General features: G+C 36.6%; 1 protein-coding gene across 6 annotated transcripts in view; it reads right to left on the reverse strand.

The window, feature by feature from the left end:
• Positions 1 to 14,119, reverse strand: part of FGGY (FGGY carbohydrate kinase domain containing) — a 152,546-nt gene that overhangs the window by 112,846 nt on the left and 25,581 nt on the right. For all 6 annotated transcript variants that reach the window (XM_062581583.1, XM_062581581.1, XM_062581580.1 and 3 more), the window contains one exon: positions 10,686 to 10,774. In XM_062581583.1, the coding sequence (XP_062437567.1) occupies positions 10,686 to 10,774 (89 nt within the window). The remainder of the gene's footprint in view (positions 1 to 10,685; positions 10,775 to 14,119) is intronic.

Below are 14,119 nucleotides of genomic sequence, written 5' to 3' on the forward strand. Positions count from 1 at the left end.
TCACCTTGGATAATGAGGTTGGAAGGGGAGGACAGTATTTTAAGGCTTTCAAACTTCAGTGAATGAAAGCTAAAGTTATTACTTCCTTCATCCTAGTAACACTGGCCTACACATCTAAAGCCCTGATTACTTTTTAATCACTGGCATCTCCCTCTCTGAAAATCCTTAGATAAGCTTTCCCTGATCAATACAGTGTGAAGGTCCCCAAGAGCCACTATTTCACTTTGACAAAAATTCCTTTCGCACAGGTATTACAGAAGTCATTCATAAGATGCTTTCTACAGACTCCCTTCTCTTCTAACACACACTCTAGCCCATGGAGCCTGAAAATCACAGGAGGAAAACCACCACTCAGGGATTCTGAGTTAACTGCAGTTCCTCCCAAGGAGCTGCAACCAACAGCATCCAACCCAAGGATGATATCTCTAAGGAATGATGGCTGTTTCCAGATCCCCGCTCAGGACAGTGTAATGTGAAACCACACGTGATACATCTATACCACCAGCATGTTCTTAACTCAGGTTGATAAATTTGAGATAGTGTGCCTGAACTAAAATGAGGTAGACAAATACAAGACTAACTTATATATTCCACAGGGAATCTGAAAATGAATGTGATCAATCTGAGTCAAAAATGAAAACTGCTCATTCATATATAGATACATATGAATGTGTGTATATATATATTAAATATATATTATAAAATAAGTATATATTAAAATATATATTATATATATATTAAATTAAATATAATAAATATATATATATATATAATAAATATATGTTAAAAAATCTGAATATTATCTGAAGTCAGCAAGTGCTAGAAGATAAAATATAGATCTTCACCCCTTCACTTAAAAATGATGCCAAAATGCTACAGTGGAAACTAAAACTTCAACTATTCTGTCCATGGGAGAATTAAGTTTCCTGTGCATACGGAGTCTAGCAACTGATTAGCATAAGTCACCTTTCGACATATCTTGCTGTATCACACTGCAATCATCATTGCTTCATCCGCTTCTCTCAAGTCAGACTGTCAGAATCTTACCACTGAAATTTAATTAAAGAAGGTAGTAAAAAATAAATGAATAAACAAACAAACAACCTTTCTTTGAATGTCTTTGATTCCATAAATTGCATGTACTTTTCATCCACAGAAGACTGAATTACAGCCTTTCACCTAATAAGCAGCCTAATGGAACGGCCCTAGAATAAAGAACAGGAGGAAGGAAAAAACAAATCCTTGGTGATTTCATATAACACATTATATATTTATATAATACTGGTCTCGCTAACTGGGAACATCAATTTGTAAGCTACAGTAAAAGTGTTCACTATCTTAATGTGAGTAGAAGGTGTAGCCAGTCACTTATAATGAATCAATAACCAGATCTTACTTAAAGTGGCAGATGGTCTAGCACAACAAAGAAATGACAGAACATACGCAGAGGTTTCTGCTTTCTTTAGATGTGCTCTTGAAGGAACTGTACCACTGATCTAGGATGATTTTACAGGCAGATGACAGGTCAAGCTTAACAGTACACTATTTTAAATGTTACAGAGCTGGCAAAATTGGTATCACTGCTGTGGATAAAGAAGGATTTTCTTCTGAAGTCTGAGCTGTCAGGATATTTACACTAAGCAGCTAAAAGGTTCCTCTCTGGATTGTACAAATGAAAAAACAGAGAAAAAGTATGTAAGCTAATGCTACTTTAAAGAGATAATGTTAATCAACCCTGACACCATCAGTGTCATCCAAAACCATGATCAGAATTTCCAGTGAAAACTACTAACATTAAACGGATTTAGATAGACAGCCAACAAAAATAAGGCAATATGTACAAGTAAACTGTAAGGCTGTTGTTACAAGCATGCACTACAGAGAAAGGGATGGGAATAATATTCTAAGGGTAAAAAGCACTTGTTTGGGACATCTGTAGGAAAGATTGGTCCAGAAAAAAATGATTTATAGTGTGCCAGAAAAAACGATTTATAGTGTGATCTGCAAAAATGCCTATAGAATAGGATATCTAATTCTCACTATAAGATGGAGAGAAAGCTGGACACCCAACTGAACACTGCAGAAAATGTCATCTTCCAAACTATATAGTTATTTCACTACATATAAAATAATAATGACACCTTCCTCCTTAAGAAGGACATTTTAAGGCTGAATTCATGAAGACTTTCAGATGTATGGCATCACAGAAGGATAAAGGATTATAAAGGATATTTGGCACAATAAAGAATTTTGGGGTAGGGAGGCAATTGGTTTGTTTTTAAAGCCCCTTATAGACTAGTAAGTTTAAGTAAGCTTTAATACTTTACACACTGTATGCACACACATATTGCGCAGATTTCATGCTACATAGCTTGCTTTTCCTTCATCGGATGAAAATTCCCCTGGAATGTTACTGTTTTCATGGTTTTTTTAAAGAAGTTTACTGCAGGAATATATGTGTTGTATATATGCACATCAAAACTGCTATGGCTCTAAATGACCCAGGAGTTCATAAACACAGCTATTTTCTTATCTAGTTCAAATTTATGCAACAAAAGCAATTATAACATTGTTCTAGCTGAACAGAAACCCAGTTTCACAAAGGACAAGGAGTTTGCATGGAGTTTTCCAAAACGTTTCACACAAACTAGGGTTAAAGAAGAAGATAAGATTGTTTGTAATACGCTTTGTATCAGGAAGGTGTGATCCCTGATGATGTTCTCAGAACCTAGTGCTAAAGAAACATACGCCCTGAACACTCAGGCTATATCTGAAGAGAACCATGATTAAAAAACAAAAAGAAGAAAGAGGACAAACCCCTCTGTGGTTTCTGCTTTATCTTTCCTCAGAATCTAAGTCCAAAACACCACAAGCTCCTTACGACACCCTCTCACGACCCTTATATGCTGTTATCCAGTGCTAACCTTAGTTGGCAAATCAGCAGACCAGATCCTTTCAGTCTCATCTCTTTACTAAGTTTATTAAGGGGATATTATTATCTGACCTTAGAGAAGCTAGTAATTACAGTGTTCAGAAATATATTGCTTCTGTGTATGATCAACAATGAAAGGGTTGTTTAAACACAGCTTCTTTGCCTTGATGGAAGACTATGTGGGTGTACCACTCATCAAGTCAGGTAAATCTTAATGACTATTGAGGAAAAATGAAAGACAGAACCGTTTTCTCATGTGCAATAGCACATTTCTTTAAAAGGCTTCTTATGATGTAGGGTGCTGCATTTTGAGGATGAAGAAAAAATACCTTTTAATGACAATGAATATATGAAACCCGATTCTTTTTTTCTTTTTATTCTTTTTAAATTTTTTTTAAGTGTTGGAGATTGTCTTACCCATCACACAGACGCACACATACAGACACACACATATATACACTCTTTCAAACTACCACACTAGGCAAGATCAGAGCTTAACAGCCAACAAAACACACATTCAATCCCTGAGATCATTTTCCTGAAATAGAAAACTACGTATGTTTCTCAAATTTCACATCAAGCCACTCCACAGCCCAAACTGCAGGGGAGAACAGAGTCAGGCCTGCCTTTGGACTTGGGGTGTAAGAACCTGAAAACATGATGATTCCTTTCATATCACCACATTTCTCGTTCACAATCTAAACTCACAAACATCTCCATTAAACAGCATTTCTAGTGTGGGTTGCTTATCAAGCAGTCTTTGCTTTGTCAAATTAAGACACATTGCTTTGGATTACTGAGACTCCCTGAGTTCAAAATGACTTCATGGTTGGCTCAGAGTTCACTGTCTCTGTGGCAAGTTGCCAGTAATACATCTACTACTGCGCCTGCCCCCACTCCTTTTCTACACTGACCTAGCTGACTTTTTTTAAGCAGCAAAGGAACATAATACAAAACTAAGAGCTAGATGCTGTCATGGCTAATTAAGAGCCCAAACATCTTTTAAAAAAGATCAGAGTAGTAAATATTTGACGATGTGAATGCAAATCTCTGAAATGCAACATCTCAATGTTATGTCAAAGCTGTTGGAAAGGGACAATGCAGTTTTTCTTCACTGTGCAGATACAGTTAGACACTATGAAGAGCTCTGGTTCTTGTGGAAAACACATTAAGTTTCTTTTGCTAATATTTTGTAAAGGGCATTTGTACGATAACAATAGCTAAAGCTTCCTGTTTGCCTGCGTGCTTCCTGGCTAACATTAATGAGCCCTGCTAACAATTTTCTTATTTAGCACACAGAATTCCTTCAGACTGCTCAGTAACTCACGACCCAAGGACACGTCAATTTTAAATTAATCATTAAAAAAAAAATCTAACAGTAATGGCACATACTGCACCTGCCCTTCATATTCCTGATCATTTTTACAGCTTTACATTTCCTATTTTCTTACATCAGATCAGTCTGTGTGTCACCAGTCTCCAAAGAACATGTTTTGAATTTATTAAAAGCCTGATACAAGTGGAATTCTCTCTCTCTCTTTTTTTTTTTTTTTTTTGGCAAAGACATACTCCCAGGGACACTTGCTATTGGCTTCATGACAGGAAATTCATGGTACTTTGTCCAATCCACAAAAATACCATCCTTCCCCTCCCATCTAGCCCTTCAAGATAATTCTCTCTCCTCCAGAGACTTCTCCAAACAAGTCTGCAAGTCTGGAGTCATTGGTTTCTTTTCATAAACAGGACACAAAACCCGAGTGCAACTCAGGATACTGTCACTGCCACATAGACTGCAGTGCTAATCAGGAAAGCTTTGTGAAATACTCCCTAGCCCTTTTCCTTCCAAAAAGGGGAGTAATTTTTCTATAAGGCATCTTCTGGAATAGGCACAAAATATAAATAAAAAGTAGTCAAACACCAGCATCCCAGCTAAAGGATATACATTAGTCATGGCAAAGCTAGAAAGGAAGGGCAGCTGGCCCCAAAAATGCACATCACATCTCACTAACCGGGATTATCCAATCCCTTAAAAAGACACAGGCATCCTTCAGATAATCATTTAGCTTACACTAGTTTGTTTCTTCTACAACACCTCTAAACATAAGCTCTTCTTCCAAACTCTCTTTTCAAAGCTTCCAACCTATCTGGACACAGTATTTCACGAAGACTTCACTAACCACAGTGATGAAGTACCTCACAATCTTAAAAGCAAGCAACGTCCTAACAGTGTACCGTGTGGTAAAGCTACTATCTCTGCTCTACAGATGAAGAATAGAAACACAAGAATGAAGAAGAATAAAATTCTCAAAAGTATTCAGCTGCCTAAACACCTTTGAAAATGAAGATTTAATTGATTTCTCTAAATCACGCAGAAGACATGACATAGCAGACATATCCAAATTCTTGGATTTAAAAGCATCTTCCTAGCTTTAATGTTTTAATAAGAACCTTTATCACTGCAGTTCAACAACAGACCAGATTTTGCTTCTATTTATCGCAGCATATATCTGCATCAACCCCACTAACATCAAGGAGCTGGATTTAAATTAGTACAACAGAGCCACCTCCAGCCCTAACAATGCGAAACTGGGAAAAGATTACAAACAAACCTTAAGGACCAAATTATTGCTTAATATATATAGTCAGCTATTTCAGCATGCACAAGCCAAGGAACTAGCATCTTTGTTGTATATGAAAAAAAACATTTTTTCAAGGTGTTTCTCTCTCTCTCTCTCTCTCTCACACACACACACACAGAGTCCACCAATACTAGGTATGTGTTTTCCAGAAACACTTTATAAGAACTACAGTAATTTGTTTTTGCAGTCTGTGCAGTCATGATAAATGTATGAATCTCTTTCTTATAAAACTAATTTTCTCTGGACAAACTCACGATCCTGAGATCTATGCTGGGAGGAAAAAATTTATGAGAGATCCACAGTAGGTACAAGAAACATCTCTGTTGACACCATGTTCCCTCCCCTGAGGCCAGCAGTTGAAGAGTTACTGTACAAGTATTTTCACAAAAAAAAAATCCTTTTGATCAACATCCATATATAAGATGAGGTATCCACTTTTTTTTTTTTTTAACTTTAGGAGGAACTTTCTTGCATGAAATATGCAAGATTTAAAGGGTTCTAAGCTTCTGTTTTCCTCATTCATTCTGGTTCTTCTTGATTTCTTACTTATAAATTATTTCCCAACTTCTTCTTCAATAGGTATTGAACTATGTCTTTTCCAGTGGCTTATAGTCTGATGGTGGATACTTGCCATCTCAACCATAGCCAGCCTGATATTCTTACCTAGGTTTCCAAATCCTCCACCACAAATTTGATCTCTCTTTGTTATAGTTCATCTTAAACCAAGTAAATCTGGTAGAGACTAACTGTTTCTCCAGTGAGTGAGTTGCTTTTAATTAGAAGTGGCCCTGAGGCAAAATCCTGGATCTAAAGACACACAAGCTTTGGCAAAATCTGGTCATGAATTTCATCTGATTTAGCAGCTTAGAACTATTCTTGTCTGCAATATAATCACTCATAAGACTTTACAAAGATAATATTGCAAAATAGAGGTGTCCCTCTGGTAAGACTCTTCTGTCCATAATACAGTCACCTGTAACTAAAACCAGATATGTACTTAGAATATATTAAGACAGCTTCATACAAAATACCATGTAAAGGAAAAATTACCAGAGGTTATAGATGGTGGGTGGAGGATAGCAGTGAGTCACACTCACCATGAATAAAAGTGCTGAGCCCCTAAACAGCATTTCTCTATGGAAAACAATGCTCTCTTCATCTCCACAACAGTTTTTCTGAAAAAAGTCAAATGTATATCCAAATGGCAACACCAATACTCATTGTTGCAGTCTTTTAAAAAAAAGTAAAGTTCCAAAATTTTTTGACTAAAGAACTATCAGTAAAAATTTATAAGGTCTTTCATCAGCCCAAAGAAAAAATAACAATAAAAAAGGGTATTTTTAATATGGAATATTACAAGCAACAGTCTTCTATGAACAATGGGAATCAACGAATTGGAAATCATTCTATGCAATTAATGAGTGGAAGTTGTCCATTAAGATACAGAGAGATTTCAAAGAGAGTTGATAAAAATCTCCAAGTAGGTCAGAGTCTCCACCTCTCAGGTAAGAAACATATTATTTATTATATAGCCACTGGAAAAAATCTTCACTTAGCAGCAAAGCAGTTCAGGCCAACAGAAATCACTTGAAATTTATTTCATACTCACAAAGACGCATCATGAACTGCTTTCAAATACTTTAAATCCTGGTAACACACACACTGCTTAACTTTGAGCACTGAGAAATCTCACTGAAGCCAAAAAGACTAGACTCAGGGTTTAATATTAAATACATACAAAGGATTTAAGAGAGACACTTAAGAAATGTAAACAAGTAAGAGTAATACCTACAGTGCATGAAGAAGAATTTCCTACAAAAGTGCCTTTGAAATTTTATTCATTTTAGTGAAATCACCACCACAAACACAAATTCAAGAAAAAAACCTCTTTCTTATATCAGGGCCAACTTATGTATCTGATTCACAACAACTAACACTCTGCCTTGCCCTATGAATAGGCTCCTTTATGCTTAAAGGGAGAAAAGGTGGTGAGAATCTTACTCTTGATAAATTCATACTTCCATAGCAGTGTGAACATACACAGGACAAACTACTTGATTTTGAGAAGATTTAATCACCAGAGTAAAGGGAAAGTCCCCCCCCCCAAAAAAAAACGAACAAAAAAAAATAAAAAATAAAATAAACAGGTGTGTGGCAGGGAGAGGGCAAGATAGGAAAAAGAACTGTTTTGATTCCCACAGAAGATTTCTTGTCATTATATTCCTTTCTCTTTTTTTCCCTTCTTTCAAATGTTACTATACATTCCACTGGAGCCAAAACAATCAGCTTAATTTTGAGGAACACATTGAGAGAGTAAGGGAGGTGGTACAAGGTAAAGACTTCCCTAGAAATTCTTCCCTAACATAATTCTTCTCACCCTTACAACACTTATCTGTAAAAACAAACTTTTGTAATAATGGAAATGGCATTTCTAAGCAAATAAACCTGTGATTCAGTGAGCTCTAACCTGGAACATACACTCTTCTTCAGCATATTTCAAAACAAAAAGAGATTCTCTGTCTCACCTCCAAAAGGTTGTAACTAAGAACCAGAACTAAAGCGAGGTGGGACGAAGAAGCTATAATCACGACTATGACTTCTCTTTGCAGATTTACTTCCAAAGCAAAACCTGAGTTTGACCGAATTTTGACAGTCCTAGAGCCTGTACAAGCCCAGACAGCCTGACACAAGCTAACAGCATCACTACTGTCACCCTAACTCCATTCCCTCCTGCACTCCCACAAGTAACACTGCCCCAAACTGAATCATCCAAAGGAATCATGGACAAAAGCTCTGTATCATATTGTGAGTTCCCACACACACCTTCCTAACTTGCTTTTAAACCTCCTGCCACACATTTCGGTTACATCCATATGCTGCAGAGAATGCTGAAAATCTCACCTCAAACACTAAATAGCTACATAACTGGAATAATTCCTACACCTCAATACAATCATTTATTTCCCAGACAGCTAAAAGATTAGTCACAGTAACAGTCACATTTTTAAGTCTGAGGGAAGGCACTGTTGCTCTTTTCTGTCTGCTCTCACAACTACACTAGGTTGGAAGTTGAGAGAGAAACAGTGAGAGAGATCATGTGAGTCAGCGAGATAGAGCACACAAGAGAAGCATTTCCGTTATGCAATACAGCCACAACCATTAGAAACAAGAGGCACAAAACACGTTAAAGATCAGGGAGGGCTGTGAGGAGAGCAGGAACTCTGCCCATCAATGCTATGGATTCTTTTCCTCAAGTAAGAAGAGAATTCTCTTCCAAAGTACAACCCCTCTATCCAAAACCCCCTCCCTTCCTTTATCAAATGAATTGCAAATAATACAGATAACATTCAACTCCAGTCCCCTAGGGATTGTATCCTACTTTAGCTTCTTCAGCCATTAGTACAAAGTGAACATTTCATGATCTGTCCACAAATTCCATCCCATCTATGATTCATCATTTTAAGGGGCAGGTTTAGCTTAGTTGGTTAGAACGTAGTGCTGCTAATGCCAAGGTTGCGGGTTCAATCCCCATATGGGCTACACTGAGGGTTGGACTAGATGATCTCCCGAGGTCCCTTCCAACCTTACCATTCTTTGACTGATTCTTTGATCTGGCCCAAAGCCAAGTTAAGACTGTGTTTGGAAATGAGTTCCAACCAGGGCACCCAACCATGTAAGACGGGTAAAACAAAGACACTCTTATTACATGTAAGAGCAGGTGAAAATGTTTTCCTGTCCTATTAAGCAGAACCATTAATAGAAAGGCTGCTAGAATCTGTAATCAAATAACGATGCCAGATCCGTAACCTACCTCAGAAGGTTCTCTTTAGGACAGGAGACCACTTTTCTCATGTATGACTATGCCTAAATCCCTAAATAGCTAGCTGAGGAGTGCTCAATCTGTAGTACCCTTAAGCAGAATATGGAAGAAAAGCCTTCCTCCATCTAGTCTCCATCTAGTCAAAGCATGCTAGTTCCAATTCAAAGTCTTAGGTACTTTCACAAGATGAATGTCCTGCATGGCACATCCTCTAGAAGCCTGAGAACTATCCTCTCGAAATTAGAGCTGGGTCTGGTGACAAGACCTAGATTTAAAGATCTTTTGTGTTAGAGCTGTTCCTTTGTTATGTAATTGTACAGCACATAGCAGAATCAACTTTCAGAAGAGAGTATTTGAGGTACTACTTTTCAACTAACAACCAGTAAATTCTTATACAACCAAAGCCTTTGCTCTGACCCCTTTTTTGGCGCGGAGGGTGGTCAAACACAGCATACTCCCATTCTTTAAAGCAAGGTACTTAACATTAGCTGTCAATTATGGAGACTACAGGGAGACAGAAAGCATTCAAATGAAAAGAACTGTGTCTGGTGAGAAGGTATTGTCCATCTGAGAGTCTAAAACTATCCTGGAACCAATTTTCATTTTAGACCAATTTTGCACAGATATAATTCCACAAACTGCAGTGGCAGTATCTGTGATTTGCACTGAGCTAGACATGGAATTGGGCCATAAGACCTTTTTAAGATGACTCATACTGTACTTCAGCAACCGGTTCATGAACTTGTTACTCTGCAAATGCACTTCACTCATACTGAAGTCACTTTAATCAAGATTAAAGGGGTTGTTTCAAAGGATACTATTGAACTACTAAGCAAATATTCTGAAATGCTTTTTAGGAGCAATACAGCTGCTGTGTTTTACACTGAAGCAACCATTTTTAACAAGATTTTACCTTATCTCCAAAAAGTGTTTTGTTTGGATTTTCAAAAAGTCAATAAATTTGTCAACCAAAGATTTCAAAGAACTGTTAGTAGAATATTTCACAGTAACTAGAGCATTCATACTTAGGTTCCAAAATGGGGTACAAGACCAATTAACTGATGGTTGTAGCAACATACTGTATCTGTGAATTACATTGCTCACATGAACAACTGTGCTCTTGAATGCACAATGGAAGTGGGAGATAGGTTCAAGATGTTTGGAACAGGCTGAATTACACACAGATGTACATAACAGCACATCCCGTCAAAATGAATTAAAAGCAGGAACATACATAAGAAAATAGATGGAAAAAAACAAAACAAAACAAATCATATCATTATAATCAACATACCTTGCAGTGACACCTGTTGCTTTCCAAGATAAGAAATCTGGAAGATCAAAGAAGTAGCCTGCCTTCTCCCAGCATGATTCTCGCAAATTCTAACAAAAAAAAATTTAGAAACACAAATATTAGAGGCCAGATATGATCATGTCTGTTTTTAAAGAAATTAAGAAACCTGCCAGTTATGTAAAACAGGCAATTTTTCCAAACTCAATATTCTGATCACCCACCCTGCTCCACTCATTTTGCAGTTATTTACTACCTGAAGAACTGAGTCTTTTCCCTACCACTAATAAACACTAAGAAATGACTTTCCCAAAAATAATTCATGGAGGCAAATGTTTCAGAGTAGTAATATGGGCTCAATTCCCAGTCAGCTTCTGAATATCAGAGCACTTTCAAAGAGACAACTTGCTCAAAAAATATTTACTTGAATACAATACTTTCTCAAATTATCGATTTTGTATTTGATTCTTTTGAACTTTAAGTACAGGCAGAAAACAAAGAGCTCTGCGAGTGCCAGAACAAGCAAAATGTCCAAATTTCTATTGCAAGCCCAGTTGACCTAAGTATCTAAGAACCTGTAAGCTTTCAGTGAAGTCTTCGCTATGGTTGGGACCTCCAGGAACTCTCAGCTGCATGGATTTACCAGTAAAAACAAGTGTTTAACCCACACTACAACTATCTGATTTCTGTCAAAGCATGCAGAGGAATTCCAACCACCAACGAACACAAGGTTACCTCTGTGAACTCCACCATTCTGCAAAATTTAGTTGAAATATGTAACAATATATAAAGCAGTATGAATGCCTAAATTTCCATTTGAAAAGAGATTTAAAGTTATTTCTTCAACGGAGGAGATATAACTGAATAAAGTTATAAGAATATCCTCCAGTTAGGGGTATGATATCTGCAGGCTCCTGACAGTCATGTGGCACTTCCAAACTAAAAAATTGTTCGACCAAGACAGATCATTTATACAGAGTTTCCCACACACTACTCTGTAGAGAGCTGGTGGTCTAGAGAGTACTTCTCAGTAGTCTATTGGAAGAAACCACTACTGGGCCAGATCCTATCCTTTGTTCCCATCTCCAAAACATGATCTGGATTTGGCTAATGATCCCAAGGTGTTTCACTAGTATTCCTTTTCCACGTAAACAACATCCATACTTGTCATACAGTATCAGACAACGATGAATGGGAAGGTAATTTACCTATGAGTAACCATCTATTACAATGTGACAAAAAGAGTGAGAATCATTATGCTGCAATACAATAATCCCATCCAATGGCCATATCTGGCCACAGTATATTAAAATAACTAAGGAATACCAAAACCAAACAAAAGTCAGTACTGCCAACCACAAGGTTCAAAGAGCAGGCCTCTACAAAAAACTTGCTTTAAAAAAACTTCAGCAATGTTTTAATTAACTGTAACAGTGATGTCTTTGATCATGTAAGGGCTGCTGTACTAGAAACATGCATTCTAGTTGGGGTCTTTGTGACATGAAGCTAAGCTAGGTGATGTAACTTCAGCAACATCACAGGCTAGGCCAACAACTGCATCTAGCAGGCTGAGTCAGAGAGATGGAGAAATACTTTGGAAGTGTATGAGATGTGGGTCTTCAGCTCAGCACAAGAAATTAAAAGGATGATTTATGTCCTTTTTTGTCTCTGAGCTTTCAGATCCCACATTTTTCATTTATTCTCCACAAGTTTAGGCCAAGACTCTTGTACCAGATTCTAAGAACAGAAGATTACCTTAGAAAAGTGAAAGTATCAAACACTAAGAGAATCTCTGTAATATAATGAGCAAAATTACTGCACTAAGATATCACTACTCTAGTGAAGGTTCTAATAGCTTTGAAGTTATGCCTTTCTTTTCAAGGCTGTTTGTATCAAAACAGTCAATAAAAGTGTCAATGACTATCATGATAATTTCATTATCTGCATTATAAAAGTTCCTATCTGTTTTCTGGAGTTAAAATTAATTAACTACATTATAAAGAACATATATGTTGAATTAAAAGAAACTGAAGAAACACTATTTGGTTCTATAACTTATTTCTGATACTGTGTGATTTCAACCCAAAATCTTGCAAGTCCTCGGAAGTTACTGAAACATAATCTATATATTCCAGAAACTAAAATGGAACATCTAAACATAGAAAAAAAAGAGTTTTGGATCATTCAGATAATTGACCTTCTGCACGTTCAGCTCTTCAAAAGCACTTACTAGATTCCTATTGAGTTCAAAAAATAAATGATCATACTGCAGCTTTTTATTATACAAAGCACAAGGTTTAGATGCCTGTTAGAAATTGCTTGGTTTTGACTTACTTCCCTGGTGTATGTTAGCTGCTACTCACATCAACTTTAACTTTACAGGTGAATGCAATGGTACTCCAAAATTTAATACAAAGATCACTCAGCCTGGTATTTTGATAATATAAACCATGATGTATTGATAACATACTTCATAGTCTTCAAGGAGCAATGGAAGTAGATTGGCTATTAATTTTGTGTTTATCATAAAAGATACTGGATTAATAGTAACTGTCCTCTTCAAACAAATCTGTTTATCAAAGAAACTCCCTAGATCCTGATTCTATTACTTCAAGAATTCCCAAAAGCCACGTTAGTGACACTAAATATGTCGTTTCATGAACATCCAAATGATTCACTCTTTGTCATCTTGATGCTTTGTCATCACTAATTAGTGCAGACAAAAATATCATAGTATGCCCTGATGCTTTTTCCAAACAAATTTAAAAATCACCATGTTTTCTACACTCACTGAAATTCAATCTAATTTATTTTCACTCACACTCAGGAATCTGCAACCACATTAAAAGCATTGTAGAAGAGATTTGGGAATGTTCCCAATGCTGTATTCATATCCTGCGACTCACTCTTCAAACTTACTTGCAAAGAAGTAAATTTAATCCTTCTGTTTTCCAGGGGTACTTATGCTCTTTATTTAATTTTTTTTTTAATTATTATTATTATTAAACTATTATACTTCCAACCTTTGGAGATCCTCATAGATATCAACATCAATCCTGAATATGCTGGGAGCAATGTATTCAGGCGTTATGAAGTGCAATATCGTTCAGGTTTTTTTTGACAAGAAGTCCCCTAAAGGGAAGGTAGGGGATGGGAAGAACTGATACAGATTGCAGTACAGATTGAACTCCTCCATTTATTTACTGAACAAATGCCATAGCAGATGTTCTCCTCATTGTCTGGCTTATAAACTTTGACATGAAATTGGAGGACTTGCACATAAAGATAAATGTATAATTAAGCCACCGTTGCCCATTTATTTCTTGGCAAGTCAAAAGTTTATCGTGGACTCATACTGCACAATTTTGTAGTATTATGCATATTTGTTCACTTTTAGATTGGATTAAAAATATACACAAACACACACACACGTACAC

The sequence above is a fragment of the Rhea pennata genome, chromosome 8 (genome assembly GCF_028389875.1).
Source record: "Rhea pennata isolate bPtePen1 chromosome 8, bPtePen1.pri, whole genome shotgun sequence".
NCBI classification, from domain to species: domain Eukaryota; kingdom Metazoa; phylum Chordata; class Aves; order Rheiformes; family Rheidae; genus Rhea; species Rhea pennata.